We start from the raw sequence: 23661 nt of genomic DNA, 5'->3' as shown, positions 1-23661 counted from the left end.
ATGCTTTGAAATTTTTAATAACTTTTTTTTTAACTTATTCTTATTATAACTTTTATACTTACTTTAAAAACCTAAAATTCCAAAATCTCGAGCTTAAGAAGCATGAGACTTATTTAGATTTATGTAAAAATTGCTGCTTATACTAACAAATTTGTTTTAAACAAATTTGATATAGTATCAATTATAGTTAAACAATATTATTTTAATTTTTTTTTTATATGAAATTTTTTGGTTAATATAGTAAAACTTTTTATTTTTAACACATAAAGTAATGAAAAGATGAAACAAGATCATACAATAATAAAACTGAAAACTACGTTTTATAGTTTATTCAAAAAAATAAAGCGTAAGAGCTTCAAATATAAAAACACAGTGGTAAAGTATTGTTTAACAGTAACTAATGTTTTTGATAAATATATTTTTTCTTTAATTTTAGAGCTTTTTGTTTCTTGTTTTTTTTTTTTGGAGCATTTTATACTTGTAATTCAATATAAACTACAGAAAAATAAACTCGCTCTACCTTTTAGCTTTATTTATAAGACTTTTGTTTTTAAGTAATGTTGTATAAAACATCAAAATGTACGCATTTATATTTACTAGAAAGTTAAACGATAATTTAAGACTAAACAATGAAGTGGTTGTTCTTTAGAACTCAAAATTTAAACAATAAAAAAAAAGAACACTGAGCTTCTTTAAAACTACAAAATGAAGAAAATAACTTTAATTTTAGTTAAACTTAAACCTAACGCATTTAAAACAAAGACACAATTTTGTTAAAGTTAATGTCTAGAACTAAAAAAAAAACTTTTATTTAGTTTTAAGTGATGAATAAATAGGGCTTAGTTTGACTGTTTAGAAATTAAAAAAATTAAATAGTACAATGAAAAAAAAACACTAAACAACTAACAACTACAAACTTTAGATAAATCTATGTTTGTAAAAAAAAATCAGTTTAACTGTAGTTCAATAAGTCTTATTTTAGAAAAAAAAGGTTTTTGCTCATTTCACTTTTCATAATATTTATAGCAGTATTGCTAATAAAATCTAGTTAAGATATTTAGTTATTAAGCGACAAAAAATAATTCTAACTCTTGAGTAAAGTTTAAACTTGTTATACTATAAATGAAGTGTTTACTAAAAATCGATTTACCAAATTTTTTACTGCTTAAAAACTGAGGTCTTCTTTTGTTTTCTTATGTGAACTCTTTATGCTTCTGTTTTGTTTTAAGATTTTAATCATTACAGTATTTATGAAAAAATTGTCATTCTAGTTACAATGTTATCCTCAAAATTATGTCAACTTTTTGTTAAGTTTATTTGTTATATTAGTTAGATTAAACTAAATTTGCCTTAAATAAAAGAAAACTTATAAAAGTTTTTACTTTCATATATATAAATTTATTTAAAATATTTTTGTACATATCACATCTTTAATGAAAAAAAAAATATTTGTCTTCATTTTTTAAAAGAGCTAGCTTACTATTTGTAATTATAACTTGTTTGCTAGCTTTATAGAAATTCTTAATAAAACATCCTATACTACTTTATGTTCTGGACATAACTTTAATCCGTATCCTGGTGTGTGACTCGATAATCGAAAGGGTTTTTTGTACACCAGGTCCTAGGACCAAATATTTGAGTGCTTTTTTTTCGTTCAATAAACAATATTTATAAAAATACGTTGTAATATAAATATTTATTTCAACTATTATAACTGTTTTTTACAAATACATTATTTTTAAAATTTTGACAAACTTAAATAAAAAAAAAGGAATCATTATTTCATCAAAACTTTGTTTAAATCAAATACTATGATGTTTTTGATCTGAAATGTAAATCAAGTTATATTTATCAGTTTAAATTTTACTTGAACTGTTTGAGAACATTAATATTAACGGGTTAATAAAGAAATATATCTTTTTTAAATAACATAAAATACTCCTTAACACATTCAAACTTACTAGGAACATATAAAAAATTTTACATGTAGAATTGATTAAAATCTTTTTATTTTTTATAATTTTATTTCTATTCAGGTGATTGTATCAGTTATTTGTTAATAAAAATTTTTTTAATAAGTACATAAATTTTGAACGGCAGTAATACTATATATTTAGATAAAGTTGTAATTTTGATGAATTTATTTTTCGATAACATTTTAGAATAAAAAAAAACAATATTAGATTAGATAGAGAAGTAAAAAAAACATACGCCAAACTATCCTAATAGTATCTTATTTTTTCTCAAGTAAATTACTGTACTGAAACTTTGAATGAAAAAAAAATAAGTAAATAAGTTATTTTAATTTACTTTTGTTTACTCTCTTATTCAACACAAGTCATGAAACTACTTAATTAAAAAATATAAACAACTTAAGCATTGCATCAAGTTTAGTTTTCATATAATTGCAAGAAAAGTTTAAATGTTGAGTAGTAGGCAACTTACGACTCACGAGCATATCTTTAGTTTGAATACTACTTATGAAAAGAAATATTTAATTGTAAAAAATGTTCTTAAAAGTGCTTCTTAATTTGATTTTCAGTGCACATTTCTTTTTATTTAGTGATCATTAGTCACAAGTATGCTCTTTACGCGGCCTATGAAGTTTTTTGCTTCACAAGTTGTAAAAAAAAATCTAGTATATTTGTCCAACTGACTACAAAAAATTTCTACTTTTAATATACACTATCATGCCCTTCATTCTAATTTAGTTTATTTTATTTCGAAAAACTAAAAGTTTTACAAAAATGTGGTATAAGTTTTTTTACTTTAAGCAAACACACATGTATGTATGAAAAAATTTAAAAACTCTGTTAACTTTATTACTTGTTTGACCATAAAATGTTGCTCAATTTACATTGTAAGAGCTTATTTAAACAGCAGTTCACTGTTTTGTAAGGTTTTATTTTTCTCTTTAAAACCGGTCAAAAACAAATTAGTAAATTAGAACGTGTATTATGTAAACTCTGTTAAAAAATTATTATTCCTGAAATGAATTTTAGTGTAAAACTATTCGAATCTATAATTAAAGTGTTGTTTTTGCATGATCAACATTTTATTAAAAGTTAAACATTTTATAAACCCTGATCTTGACAAAAACACTAGTTTTTAATTCTATGCTTACTTGAATTTCAAAGTTTGTAAACAACTGTAAACTTGTTTTTATTTTTAAAGTTTGTTAAGCTGTTTTGATTTAGTTTTAGAATTTCATTAAATATATAAAAAAAAATAAAAATTTCTTTTGTGTATACTATATATTTTAGATTTATAAATAAAGCCATAGCTCATTAAGAAATTTAGAATTAAGCATTAATTGAGCTTGTTGATAACATTTTTTATAAAATAAATAGGTTCTCGTTAAAAATAAAGTTTTATAAATTTATATTTGGTTGTTAAGTCAGTTTTAAAAGAAAAAGAAACTAATACTGTTTTTTTATTTTTCTTAAAATACATTCATTAGAAAAACAGTTCAATTAGTGAACACTTTCTTTTGCAGACAAAATATATGGTTTGCAACAAACCTAACTTAATTTAGAAAAAAATTAAATTGTATACACATACTTTTGATTATCTTTTTTAAATTTTACTACAACCTAGAATTTTAACTATCATCATCATGCTTTATTGAACGAAAAAAAAAAACGCTCAAGGTATTTGGTCCTAGGATTTGGTGAACGAAGAACCTTTTGGTTTTGGATACCTTTTTACGTCTTGTCCAGGACTAATTGTTTTTAGTATCGAAAAAATATTTTTGAAAAATTAAAACTAACCTAGGTTTGTCATTTCTGTTTCTGGGAATTGTTCTTCTTGTTTACCTTTTAATTTTTTAAAAGTTTTACTTAAATCTAAATTAAAAAATCTAGACTATTTGAAAAAATATTAATTAGTAGATTATTTAAACTTTACAAAATTAATTAAGTTTAAAAAATTTTAGTTTAAACTACTGTACAATGAAACCTTTTTGTTTAATTGTAGAAAACTAATAGCTTATTCTCACCTATACAAAAGTAAGCCTGGATTTAGCGGAAGATGAGCTTAAGTGACTTCACTAAATATATATCTAAAACAAGTTGAAAAAAAACAATACCAAATGCTAGATTTTACCGACACAATGACAAAAGTCAAAGACAAAAGCTCAACTGTATATTCCTACACATAAATGTGTGTAGAATATTAGCTGTTCTAATTACACATATAAAGCATACTTCTATTTCAAGAACGTTACTTTTTGCGTATGATTTCGGATGTTAATTAAACTTCTAACATTATTTAGTCGAAATAATTAGTAATAATAAACTTAAAATATAAAAATTTCTACATCTTAGATGTTAAAAAGATTACTTATTACCTGAAAGCTAGAAAAAACTAAATTTTATATATTGAAAAACTTTTATTAAGTTTACAACAAATATCAAAAAAAAAAAAAAAACTCAAAACAAGTAGGTTATGATACAAGCTTCAGATCTCTTAATAGCAAAAAAAAAATTAAATAAAAGAGTCTTAAAATTTTTTTTGTTGTATTTAAAGAGTGGAGTTTACAAGTCTTAAAAATAGTTGAAAATTATTCAAATCTGTCAAAGACTCTAGAATTGAACAATCTAAAAACTTTTATGTTTTCAATCACACTTTGTCCTAAGTTACAAAGTTTTAAGTACTTAATAGCCTTGTAGTAAAAAAACTTATTAAAAAGTTGTGTAAACGGTGATCATAAATCTGATCAGATCACTACTAAATAAAAATATATGTAAACTTTTTTAAACAGGACAATCATAATCGATTCAACGATATCAAAAAAACAAAAATATCAAAACCTAAAAATTTTGCTGTCACTTTTAAATTAGCGTTTATTAATAACAACATATAAAAAATTGGGAAAAATACTTATATTAGTAAACTAGAAACTTGTACTATACGATAAATCAGAGAAATAATAGCATCTAGTTCAAAGACCATGGTGGTAATAATTCGAATTTAAGTATAAAAAAGTTTGGTAGTTTACTTGTTTGATTGCTTCTGTGAAGCAAGTTAATCCTAAATGATGTCTAAGCAACTTAAAAATAAGATTAAGGAACAAATACAGAAAAGTATTGTAATTTATTGCAAATCAGAAGGAAATTTTTTTATCTATTTATGTCTAAATGTCATAAAACGATCATCTTTTTCGGAACAATGAGTAAATAACTTTTCAATTTGAAACAATTGTATTTTTAAAAGATTTAAATTCGTAAAAGTTTTAATTGTATTTTTATTTAACTAAAACTTATCGTACATTTTTTATTTAAAAACTTAGCCTTTGTAAACAGAAAATCTTTTATTATACATTTTCTTTATTGTCGTATTTTGTTGACATTTTTTTTACAGTTGCTTTTTTCTTTTACCTTTTATTAACCTTAACTGATTACATTATGATTATATAAGTTTAAAAATCTTGTCTTGTACTAATATTTTAACAACTTATAAGATAAGGCGAAATAATTTGAAGTTGTTAATTTATTTTCCGTTAAATGTTTAACAGAATTTTGAATGATTTTTTATTTGTGTATTAATTTAGTAACTTGTCATTTAATGTTCGATCAAAGTAGTATATTGACTTAAAGCGAGATTAACTGACCATATAAAGCTAAAACACTTACCTTTAGTGTAATTTGAGCTAGGACTTTTAGACAAAGCTTGTTTGTAAACAACTATACCACAAACAATTATTGCCAATGCTACTGCAATAACAGTTGCGAAAAATACAAAACTTCCAGCATCTACTTCTTCATTAGGAATTTCTAATAAGTTAAACTTTTGGTTGACATCTACTTGTTTTATTTAATGTTATTTTTCGTTGTAGAGGATTTTCTCAAGTGTCTTTTAATCAAAGCAAGTTATAAAATTTGATACAACTTTATAAATTAAATATAATGCTAAGCAGACAACCAATTGTACAGCAGAATATTGTTTAAATAATTTATGAATTTAGTCTATTTCAAAATAATCTTTTTGTAGAACTAATTGCTTATGTGTGGAATTGAAGAAGAAAATAAAGTTGATATTTTATTTTTCTATTTTATGGTTTAAAAAAGTTATATTTTCAATTAAATTTTCTAAAAAAAAAGTTTAGACGTTATCTAAAATCATTTTTAAACATTATGATTGTTTTTGTTCTAAATTATGATAATTTTTTACAATGTAGTTGTTAATATTAATGACAATAGTATAAAACTATTAAAATGTAAAACAGAACTTTATTAACCTGTGTAGAAATCAACTTCGCGTCCGTTTAAGTCTTGTACTGGCCTGTAGTTTCCAGAAATGTAAGCTTCCTTGTTGTCTAATTAAATTAAAAGAATATAATGCAATAAAACTTAAACACTTAAAGTTTTTTTTTTACTTGATTTGATGCTCTTTGAAGTTTTACTAGTGTCTTTTGAAAACGACAACAGCTGTTGAAACTTGAAAAACTGCAAAAGTATAGTTATTAACTGACTTAAAAAAAATTCATTTCATTAAACAAACTTTTTTCAATAAATTAATGTTACTAAATACAGTTTAATCTTTAGTAATATCAACGTAAAAATGTATGTTTAAAGTCTTTTAAGTATATATGACTTAATTATAATCCGAAAGCAACCTTTTTCCATCCAAAATAAGAATTTAATAGTACAAACAACAAGAAAGTATAAATTAAAAGAAAACATGTTTAACTTTAGTTACAGGTTAGTGCATTGCAAATTAAGTTTTTTGATTGGGTTTTATTGAGAAAACAACTTTTTAGAACAACTTATTAAACATAAAAAAGTCTCTTTAAAAACATGAGTTTTGTGTCGTTTTCACAGACAAAAGTATGAATTAAAACTTTAGTTGATTAAAAAAAAGTGATAACTGAAAAAAATATATATAATTTTTTTTTTGATGAATATGTAAGCGAGAATCAAATAAAGAAACGTTGTTGTTTTATTCTAACAAGTTGTAATTATAATAACTTTATAATAGATTTTGTAGTGTTAATCAAATATTGTAATCTTAAACACTCTTTAAAACTTAGAAGTTTAACTTAAATGCTACTTCTTGCTAATTTAATGAAACTATGACTTTATGTTAAAATTTATCTGATGATCTATAATGGAGAATTTTTGGTTAACACCTAACTCTACTTTTTAAACTATCATCTTAATTTCAAATTGTTACATACTAAATAATGAAATTAAGTTGCTCAAAAAACAATTGCTTCTGTTGAAATAAAGTCTACGTTCCTGTTTTAATAAAAAATGAATGGTTTAAGTCAGTGGTATTCAAGCTAATTAAAATGTGAACCCTAAATTGCAAAACCAAAGTTCTGTGTACCCCAGTATGCGAATATCTAGTACAAGTTTCAAGTTTCCCGTAATATCTAGTGTAGGGTTTTTCAAACTTTATTTAAAAAGTTCCCCGTTATGCTATGTTAAGCTTTTATCCCCTCCAACAAGGTTTCTAAAAAAACTGCCATAAAATCCGTCTAAGACCTTTTTTTTTCATTAACTCCAGAATATCAAGTGTAAGTTTCAAACTATGGACTTGTGGTTCCCCGTTTTACGGCTTGTGGACCCTAAATTTCCTTAAATTTTTCCATAATATCTCGTATATTTGATCGTTATAATCGATATTTATAATCGTTTTAAAACTACCACTAAAAAGGCCTAAGACCTTTTTTATTTTGTGCTATTAATAATCAACTTCAGAATATCTAGATTAAGTTTCAAAATTTAGGTAAATTTTTCGAGTCACGATTAATGCACCCCAAAACAAATTTCGTGCTTCCAAAAAGTTTCGTGCACCCCAATATAAATTTCGTGCACACTTTGAAGATCGTTGGTTTAATTTTAACTAAAAACAATTATAAACAAAATTTCAATTTATAAAAAAGTAGACCTTATTAAACATACAACAAAAAATGAATGATTTTGTTAATTTAGAAGCTTTACTAACTAAAAATAAGATTTTTGTGTCCTAAAAAACAATACTTAAAATTGTAAGTTTTAAAAGGTATTATTGAAATAAAAATAAACTTCACAAAAACATACTTAAAGGAAAATATTTTAAAGTGAAAGGTATATGATAAGCATACAAGACGTTAAAAGGTATCCGTGGTGTGCGATTCGATAACCGAAAGGTTTTTTGTGCACCAGGTTCTAGAATCAAATGTTTTGCGCAATTAATTTTTTTTCGTTTAATAAACTATACAGACAACTGTAACTAAACGTTATTACAGAAGAGAGTTTGATGAACTTATATTATTTTTTACTGTTTTTCAATAACTTTCAAATCAGTTATAGTTTATTACTACAAAACTTAATTTAATTAAATCCTGTAAAAACTTTATTTAATCATTTAATTTTATTGTTTTCATACATATTTTTTGGTTAAAAATTAATATTTTATTATCAGAAAAAAAAACACATAAAATAAAAAGTTAAAAATAACAACTACTTAACATAACAAAACTTTTTACAAGTAAAATTATTTAAAATATAATTTGAATAGAATTTATATGGTTTATTCGACTTAATACGTTTGTGTAATTCTTATGTGCTAAAAACATACATTACTTTTAGATATTTTCAAAACTTGTTTGTACACAGTCCACATAACGAATTCGGAACAATCAGGTGTCGTCAGTGAACCGTAGTATCTGTAGAAACTTTGGTTTTTTGGCAGCAAGTTTAGTAGAATAGGTCCATGTTTTATTATTGCTTTAGTATCTAAAGATTTTAAACTTTTTGAATAGTAGTTTCTAAAAGCTATAACTATATTTGAGCTTTAATGTAATTTTGTTTATTTCTTTCAATCTAGATTTTTTATAAAAGCAAGATATTGTAAAACTTTAAATTTTAAACAATTTAAAACATAAAAACTGTTTAAGCTTCATTTATTTTTAAACTATTTTTGAAATGGGTGTTTTTAGAATTACATTACTGCAAAAGAATGTTAGTGAATGCTTTGCTTTTATATTCAGCCACTTATGAATTAAAAAATTATTTTAAGAATACTAATCAAATATGTCAAACGTTTTACAGATAAACTAATTTTAGTGACGTTTTCCTAAATCCATAACAAAATAAACTTATGACATACAACTGTACAATACATATAAAGCTTAAAAAACTCAATTTAGTTATTAAGTTATTTTTTTTAATTACACAGAAGTTCATCTACTTTAACGGCATATTTTAATTACTTTTGAATTTAGATATTTCAAATTGTGCTGTTAGCTTTGAAATAGCTTCGTTCGCTTGTTTGTCTACCTCATTATCTTCTGCAGGTTTCAAAAAAACTCCTAAAACCGCATAGCCATCTGGCTTATGCTTTGAATTTTTATCTTTGTTTTTGTGAACTATGTGCATCTGTTTGATTTATAATACATTTCTTGGTAAATAAAGTTACAAGCAAGTTCGATTTGAGATATAATTAGTATGATAATAAAATAATAATAAATAGTTTTCAATTATTTCTTTTTTAAGAAAAATTAGCGTTTAAGAAAAATAAAAAAAAATATAAAGAGTTTAGATAATAGTTAGTATGAAATAGTTTATATGCTATTTTAAATCGTAGGATCAAGTTTAAGATAAACAAATAAAAGTAATAAAGTAAAAAAGTGTCCAAATTGAAAACCGAGTACCTTATTTCAATACTTATTAGCGATAGTTTGTTTCTACAGAAAAAGTCATAAAAACTAAGGATTTCTAAAACACCAAGTAAGCATAATTGCCTAAAACGATTTTTAGTTAGTCTAGCTTTCTAATGCTATGGTTTCTTACACTGAAGTCTTTATCCATTCAGTACTGACTAATTTAGTTACAAACTAAATCAGTTTCAAAGCCGCTATATTTAACAAAGCTTGTTTATCCACGACTTAGCTTTAAGAGCAAATCACACTCGGACCCGAGATTGTGGAAAAATGATACCTTTGACTATGAAGCTTTTAAACTACGAAAGAAATTTACTAAAACCGTTAACAGGCTGACTGTTTACTTTTTTAAAACTATACTTTTTAGGTTAACTTGTAGTTTAATAAAATTCTTTTGTAAATATTATTTTAAATTTAAACATTCTTGAGTAAAGTTCAGTTGCTTAATTTAGTTTTGATTTTTTTTAAAGTTGTGCATAACATTTAACTGTTACAACAAAATATATACTTTTATGATAAACTAAAAAGTAAGTAAGTGAAAGTTTGTTGTCATGTTAAAAAAAAGTTTCATTCAAACAAACTTATTAAGTGTTCTGATTATTTTGGTTTTACTTTGTTTGATAATATTAGATGATACACTTTTTGATGTCGTAATTTAAGTTACTTTGATTAGAAGTGCATGTGCTGCCACAGCTTAAAATATTTAGGCAACAAATATATGTAATTTCTTATATTGCTAGAGTTTTTAACAGTATAATATGCTTTACTACTGAAAACAAAAATGAAACCGGCTGTAGCTTTAAATCTATTTTCTAAAGTTTTCGAACGCTCACCTCAATAGGATAATGAACGTTGTCTATAGTATGTTCTGAACCTCCTTTAGTTGAAAACTTCTGGTTATATGTACTAAACATAACAGACGCCCAATGAAAATGGAGCTGTATTGCTTTATATAACTTTTCATCTTGTCGGTAGGTTAGATCGGAAGTCTTGTTCAAATGATACGCAACTAAAAAACATTAATTAGTTTTAGCTTTCAAATATAAATGAACAAGAAATTACTTGAGTGTCCGTTATTGGCCAGCTCCCCATTTGTGAATTCACTGTAGCTTTTTGAAAACTGTATTGTTTTATTAGTGAAAATCTTGACCGTTGTAGAGTCAGTTACAATGTTAATAGGTGATTGATTTTTTGCATTACAGGAATTATTTTTCAAACTTAGTATTTCATGCCATTTGGAAGGGCCTGCAAAAAATACTTGTTTTCTTTTGTTGGCAAAAGCAATCAAAAACGTTTATGAATGATAATAGTTTTATACTATTAGGAAAACTCTTTCTAACATGAAATAAAATGTTACTTTGTGAATCAAAAAACTGCTTACCACCTATGTAAACATAAATGCACGAACAAAAGTTAAATATATAAAAGCAGAATCTTATCAGTAAAGTCAACACACATATTGTTAAAAATATATTTACTATTACGTTTTGTTTTTATGTTAAGAGTGTTAGACAACAAAGATGTTGTATAACTTTTTAAGCAACACTGAACACAACTTAATATTGTCTTAATTTTAAAGTTAAATAAAAAATATATTTACATTCATTTTCAGTTTAACTTAATGACAGTAGTGCTTAGCTACTAGATCAGGGGTCGACAGGCTGTTATAATTAGTGAATCAGTTTTAATAAAAAAGTTGCCCGCGGTCGATGTTATTTAAAGCAATTGTAGTAATAAAAAAAAAATAGTTATATCTAAAAGTATGATAGATAAACAATAAAAAAGCACTATTGTTTACTATTTTTTAAACTACGAGCTTAAATATAAGTATTTACCACAGCAACTTTTTAAATTATCGTTTTAAACACATATATACATATATATTTTTAGTTGAAAAACAGCGCGAGTCGCAGCTCTTTGTTTTTAGGTCACAACCAGCCAATTTTGCCAATTTGGAAAATTTTCGACCACGGGACTAGAAATTTTTTTGACTAATCATTGTAAAAAAATTTAAAAACTTTTACTGGAAATATTTTTTTATCTTAATTTAAAAAGAGCGATCAATCAGCTCGATATAAAGTTTAGTTTTTATACTTTTAAGTTTGTTTATTTTGTTTTACCTCTACAACTGCTAAAAAAGTTTTTTTTTTAACTAAACACTCAAAAATTATTTTTTTAATCATTAAAACTTTAAAAGATTTATTTTTTATTATCACCCTACAGCTTTAGGAAAGTTTATCTGAAGTATTTATTTCATAACTTTGTTTAACATACGTAATTATTAAAAATTTAGCTAATGCGTATATGAAAATTTTCGTTACTTGTTTTATAGTAATCAAAAAAAAAGTTTTCTTTTTAAAAGGTTTGATGTAAAGTAAGTTTTAAAATGATAAATACTCTATCAAATATTTTGATTGAACTGAATTGAAAAAAAAAGACCTTTATTTCCCGTGTATCCCCAGTCGTAATTTGAAGTATCTTCCTCTGTTAAGATAAAAGAAAAATTCAAATAGATTCTTAAGAGAAAATAATTAAAAAATAACTAACCGAAAGCTTTAAACTCGGTGATTTGTCTACCATTCAAAGGCATAACTGGACGAAAATTACCTCCAAGTCTAGTATATGAACCTTAAACAGATACAATATAAAAGTATTCCTTTAGCTCTTACAAATAAATTTCAAGTTACATTTACCATTATTTTTCTTACTCGTTTCTTCTTGAAACACAGAGCTTTCTAGTTCTTCGAGCTGTAAAATAGTTTTTTTTTAATACTTATAGTTTGTTTTTGTCACTTTTGACGGATTATAAAAAAGTACACACTAAAATTACAACTAATTTTTTTGTTTTTTTTTGCCTATAACAATGCCTTTAAAACTATGTAATAAAATACTTTTTTTTTTATAGCTACAAGAAACTCTTGTTTGATCTAAGGATATTTCATTATCTTGATACGCTACTACAAAAATTACTTAAGTACTGTTTTACTAGTCTCTATCTTTATTGGTATTTATTACAAAATACAAAGTTTCAAAAGATCTTTTTCAGATTAACATGCACATTGAAACTAAAATCCGAAACATAATACATAACATTTTGCAACAAACTGATTTTCTAGAAATTTTGAAAGAATTTTGTAGAACTGTCCACTTAACAGACTCGTAGCAAGGAGGGGTTGTCAGGGAACCAAAATATCTGTAAAACGATTTTGAAGTAGGAAGCAGATCAGCAAATCGAACATCGACTTTGCTAGATATTTTATCTGAAGAAAAATATAATAAAAAAATTTAAAATCAACTGAAAGTTTAAAAATTAGTTGAACAACTCTGAATCCCTTTCTCTAAAGCAGTCCTTTGTTAGTGTTACTTTTAAACTAGTTCCTTATATAACAATTTTACTTTTATAAATTAAGTATCTTGCTGAACAAAAGTTTTAGTTTAATGCTTTATCGTTTTTACATTTGTTATTAAAACTTCGTTTGTTGCTAAAAAGTATTAAATCTTTCTATGAAGCTGTAAAAAAGTATCTTAAATTACGATTCTAAAAGTTGTTATTATTATTGAATAATAACTTAATAAAATATGTTATTTAGATACATTTGCAAGAAATTTTATAAATTAGTATATTAAAAGTTTAATTGTGTAATTGTTTTTTGAAAATTAAGTAATAATTTTTACAAGTTTCCATAATTTTTTTCCATACTCTTATAATTTTGACAGATTTATTTTGTACAGCTGGCTTGGCAGTACTTTATATCCTAATACATTTTATAAACTTTATTGATGTATTGAATCAAGTACGCCTCACGTAGATTAAAGAAAAAAAAACAAAGTAAGTGAAAAAGTTCTTAAAAGGCAAAACTTATTTTGAAACTGTTTTAAAGCTACCTAGTGTTAGATACTTTTATTCGTACTTAGTAAACATAAACAAAACCTTCTTTTTATCAAGTAAATTTAATTGAAGTGTGCTAATTTTTTCAAATATATATTTTAAGTTTAAAAAAAAATATTGTTTTATAGCTTTAATTCATTTTAAAAACTATTTTTAAACATGTTTTCAATATATGTACCGTTCATATGTTTCGGAGCAGCTTCAAACAGCTTAGCATAGGGGTCATTTTCGTATAATAACTTTGGATCAATTTCTAAGAAAACTCCTAGTACAAGAAGGCCATCTCTAACGGTTTTAACTTCTTCTAAACTTTTATATCCTTTTTTTATGTGAACTATATGTACCTGTTTATAATAAACTGACTTATTCATGACAAGTATTAATTTAAGATTTATACATTTTATGCGTTGTAGATACATACTTGTTTTTTTTTTCGGATTAAACAATTTTTTACATGGTTTCTTTAGAACAGTTATATGCAAACAAATCTTAATAGTCTAGAACTTGTTTAACTTTAGAGTATTTACTGGAATGTCATTTTTTTTTATTTCAACTTTAAGTTAAGTGTAATACAAAATAAATATATTAATAGTTAGAACTAAGTTTAAAGCACCTTAAATATTTTTTATGCTTTAAACTCATTAAAAGGTAGGCTGAAAACAGAAAATAGTTTTAGTTTAGTAAAAAAACTACATTAATATTAAAAATTATTTTTATAACAAGATATAAGTTTTACACGACTATAAACAAGTATTTTTATTGGCTGTTGTATTTCCCTTTTAATACAATACATATTTTTTTAAGTAATAAAGTATTAATCTTTAACTATTTTAATTCTTATGATTTCTTTAGTATTTATTGTACAGTTTTTATTGACTTTCGCTGCAAATTCACTTTGATTTTCATTTTTTGTTTTATAAAAATAATCTTAATATAAAGTTTTATAACGTATACCTAAAAAAATTTAAATAATTTAGTTTTAGCCGCTTTAATCGGAATAAATTTTCAAAAGACACATTTGAACATGTTAAACCTTTTAAAAATTAAAGGTGAAAAATACTTTTGATTAATACTAAATATATAGGCTTGTTTATGTTTCTAATTTTTTTTTTAACAATAAGTATACAAGTTAAACAAGTAGAAATATTTAAAAAAATAGAAGAATACTTTTAAAAGTACTAGAATTTTCAAGAAACTAAAGAAAAGTTTTTTGACTTATTTAGACCTAACAAAAGTGATTATGTTCGCATGTGATAGTTGTTAAAAAAATCACACCAAAAACTTAATACATATACACTTTTTTATGATATTATGAACAGTTTTTATAGTGTTAGATAAATTTAACTCTTTGGTGTACGAGTAAAAGGTTCAAAGACAAAAACAAGTCAAATGGGTGATTTTTATGTAACATAAACGACCTTAACTATTTATTAAAACTAATATTGTAACTCTGAAAGTTTAAAAGTAGATATAATTTTCAAAAATAAATCGCTAAAACTTATTAAACATCAATAGACAAAACAGTTAACTAAATTTATAAACCTCTACTGGATAGTGTTTTCCATCTATAGTGTGCTCAGATCCTCCGCTACTCTTTTCATCTTTTCTCCAGTGAAAATGCAGTTGAAGAGCTTTATACTCTTGTCCAAGCTCGTCAATGACATAAACATCGTTTGTACCAAAATTCAGTGTTACTAAAATACACATTGCTTAATTTAAATAACAACTTATGCCTTGCTTTAAACTTTTTTTTTGTTAGTCAGCATTTTTTGCTTGACTTATAATTTTGTTAAAGTTCTTAAAAATCTACTTTTTACCAAAGAAATTAATGAAGACATCTATAATTCGATCAAACCTGTTGGTTCCATTACTCCAAGATTGTATGGCTTACCAAAGATACATAAGAAAGATGTTCCCTTAAGACCAATCCTATCCATGGTGAACTCTGCTCAACATAAGTTAGCAAAATTTCTTAATGACCAACTTTATCCGGTATTGGAACATTTCTCTTCTTATGTGCTAAAAGACTCATTTTCTTTTGCTGATCAAATAAAAAAGATTAACTCAAATAACACTTTTATGGCATCCTTTGATGTCAAGAGCTTATTCACAAATGTACCGCTAGATGAAGTATTGGATATTTGTGTTGACACTTTGTATAGACTTGAGCCCAGAATAAGCAAAAACAATTTTCGTGAACTTTTAAAGTTATCCACTAGTGGTGTACAATTCACATTTAATTCACAAATGTATTCCCAACATGATGGAATAGCCATGGGCTCCCCGTTAGGGCCAACTTTGGCAAACATATTTATGGGCTTTATAGAAAGAAAGGTGGTCTCTAAATACAAAGTAACTTATTATAGATATGTCGACGATTGTTTTGTACTTGGAAAAGATGAGAAAGACATAGATGAACTTTTTGATGTGTTGAACAAAACACATTCTTCAATAAAATTTACTTCAGAAAAAGAAAACAGTGATGAATTAGCTTTTCTTGATGTTTTAGTAAAACGACACAAGAATCAATTTTTGACAACCGTTTTTAGAAAGAAAACTTTCACTGGTAACTACTTAAACTTCCATTCATTCTGTAGCATGAAGAGAAAAACAAATTTAATAAGAACGCTTTGCCATCGAGCACATAAGATCTGTTCAAGAGAATTAATTGATGATGAAATAAAACAGATAAAATTGATATTAAATAAAAATGGTTATCCACAAGAACTTGTTAATAAAACTATAAATTTACATCTTAATAGTTTGAACAAAATAAAGCCAGTAGGGCCTGAGAAATGCTTGATTCCTTTAGTATTGCCGTATGTCAATAAGAACTCAGGAGTGTTAGAAAGAGAGATTTGTAAATTAGTAAGTAGGACGTATCATTCGGCTAAGCCAATTGTTATTTTTATATCGAAACCAATGTTCAGACCTGGAGGAAAAGATCCGATAGCAGAATTTAAACAAAGTATGGTAGTTTACCAGTTTAACTGCTTCTGTGAAGCCAGTTATGTCGGGATGACCTCAAGACAATTTGGCAAAAGAATAAAAGAACATATTCCAAAAAGTATTGACGAATTTTGTAAGAGTAATGAGAAAATTAAATCTATTAGAGTAATAAATGCTTCAAAAAGATCTGCTATTTCTGAACACTTAGTAAATAACCTTGATTGTGCTAGTAATTATAATTTAAAAAGATTTAAAATTGTTAAAAAATGTTTTCACATTTCGGATTTAATTAAACTTGAGGCTATTTGTATTTTATTAAGAAAACCTAAGTTATGTAAACATAAAGATTTTGATTATACTGTTTCGTTGTTTTCTTAAATTGTTTTATAAGTTGTTGCTCTGTTTTATTATTATTATTATTTTTTTTTTTTTTTAGTTGCATTGTAATTATAAGTACTTATGTATTGTTAATTACTCTTTGCTTTATTATTATTAATTACGTTGATTGCATTTCCACTATATAAGTTAAATTTCAAACTTTATTTTTATTGCTTAGTATACAACTGATGAAAGAAGCATGAAATATATCTTGTTCTAAAAATTGAGTCTCATTTATATAGTTTGAAAGAATTTATTTTAATGTCAAATAATGTTTAATTATAATTTTGTATATCAAGCAAATAGTTCTTAAACTTAAAACCTGCTTACGCTTTTAATTATAACATTATACTTTTTTTTTTTTAATTTATTTTAAAACTTTTAATAAGCTAATGTTACTAAATACATAGTAAATTTACGTTTATTAGCGTATTTTTTATATATTTTAAGAACCCATTGAAATTTGCAAAGGGTAGGATTTTTTTTCCTGATTTGTTAAAAATCAAGTAATTCGTGTTTTTTTTTCCTAAAGTGCGTATTCTGAAAATAATTTTGTTTCTATTAAAATATAACTTAAAATGTGTTTTTAGTTCCTTAACCGTTTTTAACTTGTCAAAGTTTATGGCTTTTAAAAATATTAATACTTTAATTATATCGCTTTCAATGTTTTTAAATTTGAAAAGTCTATTTAAAGTAAGAATATTATATTTTATATTTTATTCCTTCAAGACTTTATTACGCAAACTAAGTTTCGGTCAAAGATCTCGTCAGAGCCTATATAAAATCTAGAAAGATGCTCAATTTACTGAAACTTAGTTTGCATAATAAAGTTTTGAAAGAATTTATATACCATTTGCAACTTAATATGAATAAGTTATTCATTTTGTTTTTTATATTTTATTACACAAAGCTTTTCAAAATCATACAAGATTTCTTTGTCAAGTGATAAATTTTAAATGAAAATTGAAAAAATGTTTGTTAAGTGAGTGGCTTAAAAAATAACTTTAAATTATGACGTATGAATAAATTAAAATAAATATAAAAATTTTTTGTTTAAGATTTTGAAAAGCTTTGTGTAATAAAATATAAAAAACAAAATGAATAACTTATTCATATTAAGTTGCAAATGGTATATAAATACGTTCAAAAACCTTCCTATGATAGTACTTTTGAAAGAATAAAATATATTATTTCCCCTCAAAAACTTAATATGTTTTTGTTTGCTTTCAAAAAGTCAAAGCATATATTAGTTTTAGTTGTACTTATTCTTTACTCAGTAAGAAATATTAAGGGTTGCCTCTAAAACCTAAACATAAGTTTTAAAACTTGAAAACTTTGAAATAATTTTTATATGTGATAAAACTTTTAAGGACTCAAACTATTACTAAAAATTTAAATTATTTATAAAATGTATCGATCAAAACTTTTCTTTAAATATATTAAAACTAACTCGTATGCCCATTGTTTTCGTAAATAGTTGAACTAAGATTTTGATCAAAGCCATAAAACTTCAGAGACCTTAAACCGTGGTCAGGAACAACAGAATCCGTTGAAATATCAACTGGTGATTGGTTATCATTCCCACAAACTTGATGCTCAACCGACCAACGAGACGGTCCTTTTTCTGTTAATATGCTAAAAGCATTAATGGTAAACTAAAACTAGTTTTATAACATGAATAAGAATTATTATAACATAAACCTACCGTCATCACTACGATAAGTCCACTTTTTTGTTTCAACAATTGTACCTGTTGAAGTTACACTTATAAGTATAGGTCAATTATACAATAAAATCAAGTATAAACAAAGTGGGTGTAGCTCAGCTATTTCTTCAAGCTCTAAAAAAGTTTAACGAGTAAAACAAGGCTGTTGTAATGATTATTTCAACTTGTTAAAAAGTTTTTCAATGTAATATTGTTTCAAGTTTTTACGAACAAGAAGTGTTTAAGCTAATTTTTTGAAAATAAAAAAATGTTTATAGCATTTTCTACTTCTCTTTCCATTTACTAAAACAAAGTCGTAATTTAAAAATTATAGATTTTACTTCTTAATTAAACAATTTGATCAGAACTGTTTATAAACTAAATAAATCAACAAATATTCTAACAAACACTTTAAGTAAAATTTTTGAGCTAGACTAAACAAATTTAAAGCTATATTTTATTTGCTTTTTTATAAAAACAAATTTTTAAGTTCAATTTAACTTGAAACAAGTAGTAGACTTTTTTAACTACCTCTTTTTATACTGTATTAACATAACTGACTTCTGTTTGTTCTGTTTGTGAATTGAGCATAAAAATTACAAAAGCTAGTTAGTGATTTTAATAAATAAAGCTTATAAGAGTTTATGTCAGGTTTTTATTTATCTAGAAGTATAATTAATTGGTTTAAATAATTTCTTGAAAGTATAAAAAAATTATCATAAAAAAGTTTAAATTAGCTGCATCATTCTATATTTAAATAACTTTATAAAAAAAAGTAAACAAATCTGTTAAAATTTTTTGTACAAAAAGTTTTATTTGTTAAAATTTAAAACTGAATACAAATTACCTGATAGATATAAAAATAAGAAACTAATAATTCCAGCAGAAGAGGGAAATTTAAACATGATTAAACTTCTGAACTAAGTGTTTCAGTTCATCATTGAACTGTTGTTTGTTTATGTCAGTCTGTAATAAAAAATTTTAATTACAAAACAAATCTTTTGTAAAAGTAATGTGTGTTTAGTGACTCTTTACTGACGTTAAGTGATAAAATCATATAAACAAGTTTATACTTTGTCTTTTAAAGCCTGTACGTACATCTTTTAGTAAATTTTATTACATTTGCAATCTACTAATTTAAAGACAACCTATTTTAAAAATATTAGTGTATGTATTTTTTTACTAATTCCACCAAAGAACTACGTTAAGAGTAAAAAAAAGTCTGGTTGATAAAGTCATAAATATATTCAGTTACAATTAGCCAAGACCAGTTTAGATAAACAAATAAAATCAACTAAAGATACTAAACAAAACTTAAGCTGAAATAAAAAAGTTTTAATCTCGTTTTAAGTACACTATACTTCAATGTTTGTCAGTTTACGGAATAACCTTTATTGTAACTTTAGTTTATAAAAAAACATTACCTAGTGAAACGAAAAACTAGGTATAGTATTTCGTAAAGAAATTTTTGTCTATGACAATATTAAGCCGCATAAAAAGATAGTAGGAAACACAAAGTTTTACTATATGAAGTATCAAACATGTTGGTAACTTTAGTACTTTGTTTTCTGCTGTTTCCAAAGTTTTATTTTCTAAAAAACATAATACTTTTCACGCTATCCTTTCGTTATAAGAACTAATTACTTTTAATTTCACTTAAAGGTGACGTAAAGAAGTATTTGTTTAAGTTATTAAGTCTAATATTGTTAAAAAAATAATCATTTTATACAAGTAAAACTGCATACGTTTTTACAAATAAAAGAAGAAGCAATTATGACATTCTGTTTACAATTTTTTAGTATCAAATAAAGATACTGCTTTATAAGTAATCAAACTTAATAAGTTTTCATAAATATTCTAAAATGTTTAAATGTTCTATTATATAATGTTTTAAATGGCCGGTTGTCAAATATGCACAAAGAGACACTTTTGCAAGAAGGGTCACTTTTGCACGATGCCACTTTTGCACGAAGGATTCTTTTTAAACAGATGAACATTTTGCACGAAGAAATTTTTGCACAGCGTCAATTTTGCTCGAAGATGCTTTTGCACGGGGAGAAATTCAGTTAAATTTATTATATTTTCTTATCTATTTTTATTTTTAACTTTTTCAACTTTTACTCTCACTATTACCCCGAACCCTTACCCTCGGTCGGTAAAGTTTTTCTCCTCTTTTGTTTTTATACAAGTTAATTTATTTGTATATTTTATGACGTCTACTTTTTTTTTATTAATTTTTATTAGTTATCATTGTTTTTTATTTTTAATATCACTATTTCTTTTAACCCTTACGCTCGATAGGTAAATCTTTTTTTTTTTTTTGTACTCATGTTTTTTTATTCTTTTTTTATTAACATTTTTTATTAGTTATTTTTTTAAATTTTTACTGTCACTTTTTTACTAGACCCCTCGTGCAAAAGTGATCCTTTGTGCAAAAGTGTCTTCGTACAAAAATGTCGTTGTGCAAAAATGTTCTTTCGTGCAAAAGTGTCTTCATGGATATTTGACCCGTTCCCGTATAAATTATGTTAAATTTTTTTATCATCATTTCAAAACCATAATCTATTACTATAGTAATGAAGAACACGTTAAAATTTTTCTTTTATTAAGCTGGAAACCCAGCATTTTAAGTGTTATTGTTTGACTTTGATAATGATATCCCCCTTTCTGCAAAGCAAAAATTGAAACATAATGAGATTCAAATTAAACTGGAAACGTAAATATTTTAATAAAAATAAATACGTAAAATTCATTTATAAAACATTGAAAATGTTAGTCTGATTTCAAATAGGGCTTATAAGTCAATATGAAACAAATTGCAACTTGAAAACTAAAAGAACTCGGAAAAGAAGAAAGATCAATTTAGTTTCTCGATAAATTCTCTCTCCATCCAATTAAGAACGACCTTATATCAGCTGATGACAAAATCACTATTAAATTTCTTCCTCAAAATGTTATTGTACTCCAACAATCAATAAATTTTGGTGCATCGAAAACCTCGAATCTATTAAAAGGGTTTATAGATAATCAATCATAAGGGATCTTGTACTGCAATCAACATTAACCATACAAATCTTTTTTAAAAAAAACTGCCATGATCAAAATTTTCAATATTGTTGCATTAACTTGGAATAAGGCAACACCTACTGCTAAAAAATCTTACGGAAGAAATTTATGAAACTACAAAGCTCTGCCACGGAAAACAGTGACCCTTCGAAGGAACCACAAACTGCGAGCTTATCAAGCAGTTTTTGAGGAAAAATATCGAACTTACAGACGGTGATATCCAAAACTGGTTGAGTCGCGATGATAGTCTTTGGTATAAGCACATGAAAAAGTTTTGTTTCACTGATTTCTGGAGACAACGAAAAAGATCGGTTGAAGACGCAATTTTTGCTCCACAATCATCAAAGTTTCCATTCTTCCACACGGTGAAGCCATGTAGAAAATGTATGAACACTTAGCTTCCTATCGTTTTCAACCAAAAGCAATACCAGGAAGTGTGCTTTTGTTTTTTAAGTTTTTTACTAAGAAACGAGAAGTAACTATCAAAAAAACCTCTATTCTTTCTTTTTCAAGCAAGAATTCTGATATAAATTAAAATTTTACATTGGAAATTTTTTCGTTAAGTAGATTTTAAACTTTGTCATAGTTTTGTTTTTTTAATTTTTTAACTTTTTGATTTTTTGTTCGTTGAAAAAAACGAAAATAAGTTATACTAATGGAATATTTAGTGTGAGTTTTATTATATGCTTTGCACAATATAAAAGAGGTATAACATTTAAAACACGTTTTTTAATTTTAGTCGGCCTCGAGCTAATCCGGTCATAATAACAAAAAAAAACTTTCCTAACATGACTGGATTAGCGAGGGTGTATTGTACACTGAATGTCGATATAATTTTACTCATAGCAGATAAATAAGTATGTATACTTGTTGGTATTCGAATATACTTCAACTCAAAACAACATAAGAAAAAAATCAAATTCTTCTTCTTAAAGTTTTGGGATTGCTAAAGATTTAGTTATCAGACAAGGCATTGACCTTGTATTCTATCACAAGTTGTATTTAGTGTCAATAAAAAAAAACCTTAACATATATACTTTTAGATCTATACTATTTAAGTTTGTTCAGTTATGCTATTAATCACACGGAAGTCGTGATTTCAGTTACAAAATTGTGAGATGATTAATGTTCATCAAAATAAAACTAATACTTAGTATTTGTAAAAACTCGTAAGTTTAATACGTAAGCAATCATATTTTTAATCATTACTTTTTAAGAATTTTTAAGTTGATTACAAGCTGTATAAACTTAAAACGAAGCTTTTTTATAATTTTCCTTTAAAGTAAAAATTTGTTTATGAACAACTGTTATTTATTGCTAGTTATCTGTTTTTTTAGGAGTCCGCATAACTGATTACAAACATTAGTATTTGGTCTTAAAATCTTTAGTTTTTTAATAGTTTATCGTATCCAATCTGTAAAAAAAACAGTTATATTTGTTTAAATTCAACAATCTGCTAAATAGAAAACTTTTTTTTTTACTTTTCTTATATCCACTCTTTAAGGTTTTCATATGTTTTGAATAATTTTATAAAAAAATACTATTTTGAAATGCTACGTTAGGCGGATTTTTACTATTATAACACTTTTATCTAATAAATTACGAATAAGCTTAATAAAACTTAAATTTATTTTCAAGTATAGACAAAACTTAGGCGTATTACTACTACAATTTGTTTTTTTAATTTCTTTAGATTTTTATTACAGATATTAAACATTGAATTGTTTTAGGCTTGTAGTAAATTAGACTACTTCAGTATGTAATAATTTATATTCACTAAACCTTATGCCTTAGTTTAGTACAATTAAGAACAGTTTTATAATTCATACATTATTTTTAAACTACCAAGCTGTTTTTTTAATAAGAATATTTTAGAACTTATTTATAAAAAAACTATTAAAAAAATTGTAAGTTACATAGTACAAACAATTTTTTTAATTATTGAGTTGTATATACAAATTATGTATAAAGTTAAAAAGTTTATAAAAATTAAAACAAATTTTAAACGATAAACAACTTTTAACT

General features: G+C 24.8%; 1 protein-coding gene across 1 annotated transcript; it reads right to left on the bottom strand.

The window, feature by feature from the left end:
- Positions 1-1161: 1161 nt before the first annotated feature.
- LOC145841491 (uncharacterized) lies at positions 1162-22011 on the bottom strand. The gene is made up of 19 exons (XM_082948851.1): positions 21920-22011; positions 19132-19142; positions 18571-18615; positions 18316-18489; positions 15394-15483; positions 15081-15232; positions 13717-13882; positions 12755-12909; positions 12343-12397; positions 12089-12133; positions 10712-10894; positions 10483-10658; positions 9200-9365; positions 8566-8723; positions 6377-6446; positions 6239-6316; positions 5634-5774; positions 3771-3815; positions 1162-1214 (listed from the first exon to the last, which is right to left on the bottom strand). Exons 1-19 carry the CDS (start codon positions 22009-22011, stop codon positions 1207-1209), a joined length of 2010 nt encoding a protein of 669 aa, XP_082804977.1. The 3' UTR covers positions 1162-1206.
- Positions 22012-23661: the final 1650 nt, after the last annotated feature.

The sequence above is a fragment of the Thalia democratica genome, chromosome 7 (genome assembly GCF_965202585.1).
Source record: "Thalia democratica chromosome 7, ktThaDemo2.hap1.1, whole genome shotgun sequence".
Classification (NCBI taxonomy): Eukaryota; Metazoa; Chordata; class Thaliacea; order Salpida; family Salpidae; genus Thalia; species Thalia democratica.
This window is presented reverse-complemented; position numbering and strand designations above follow the sequence as displayed.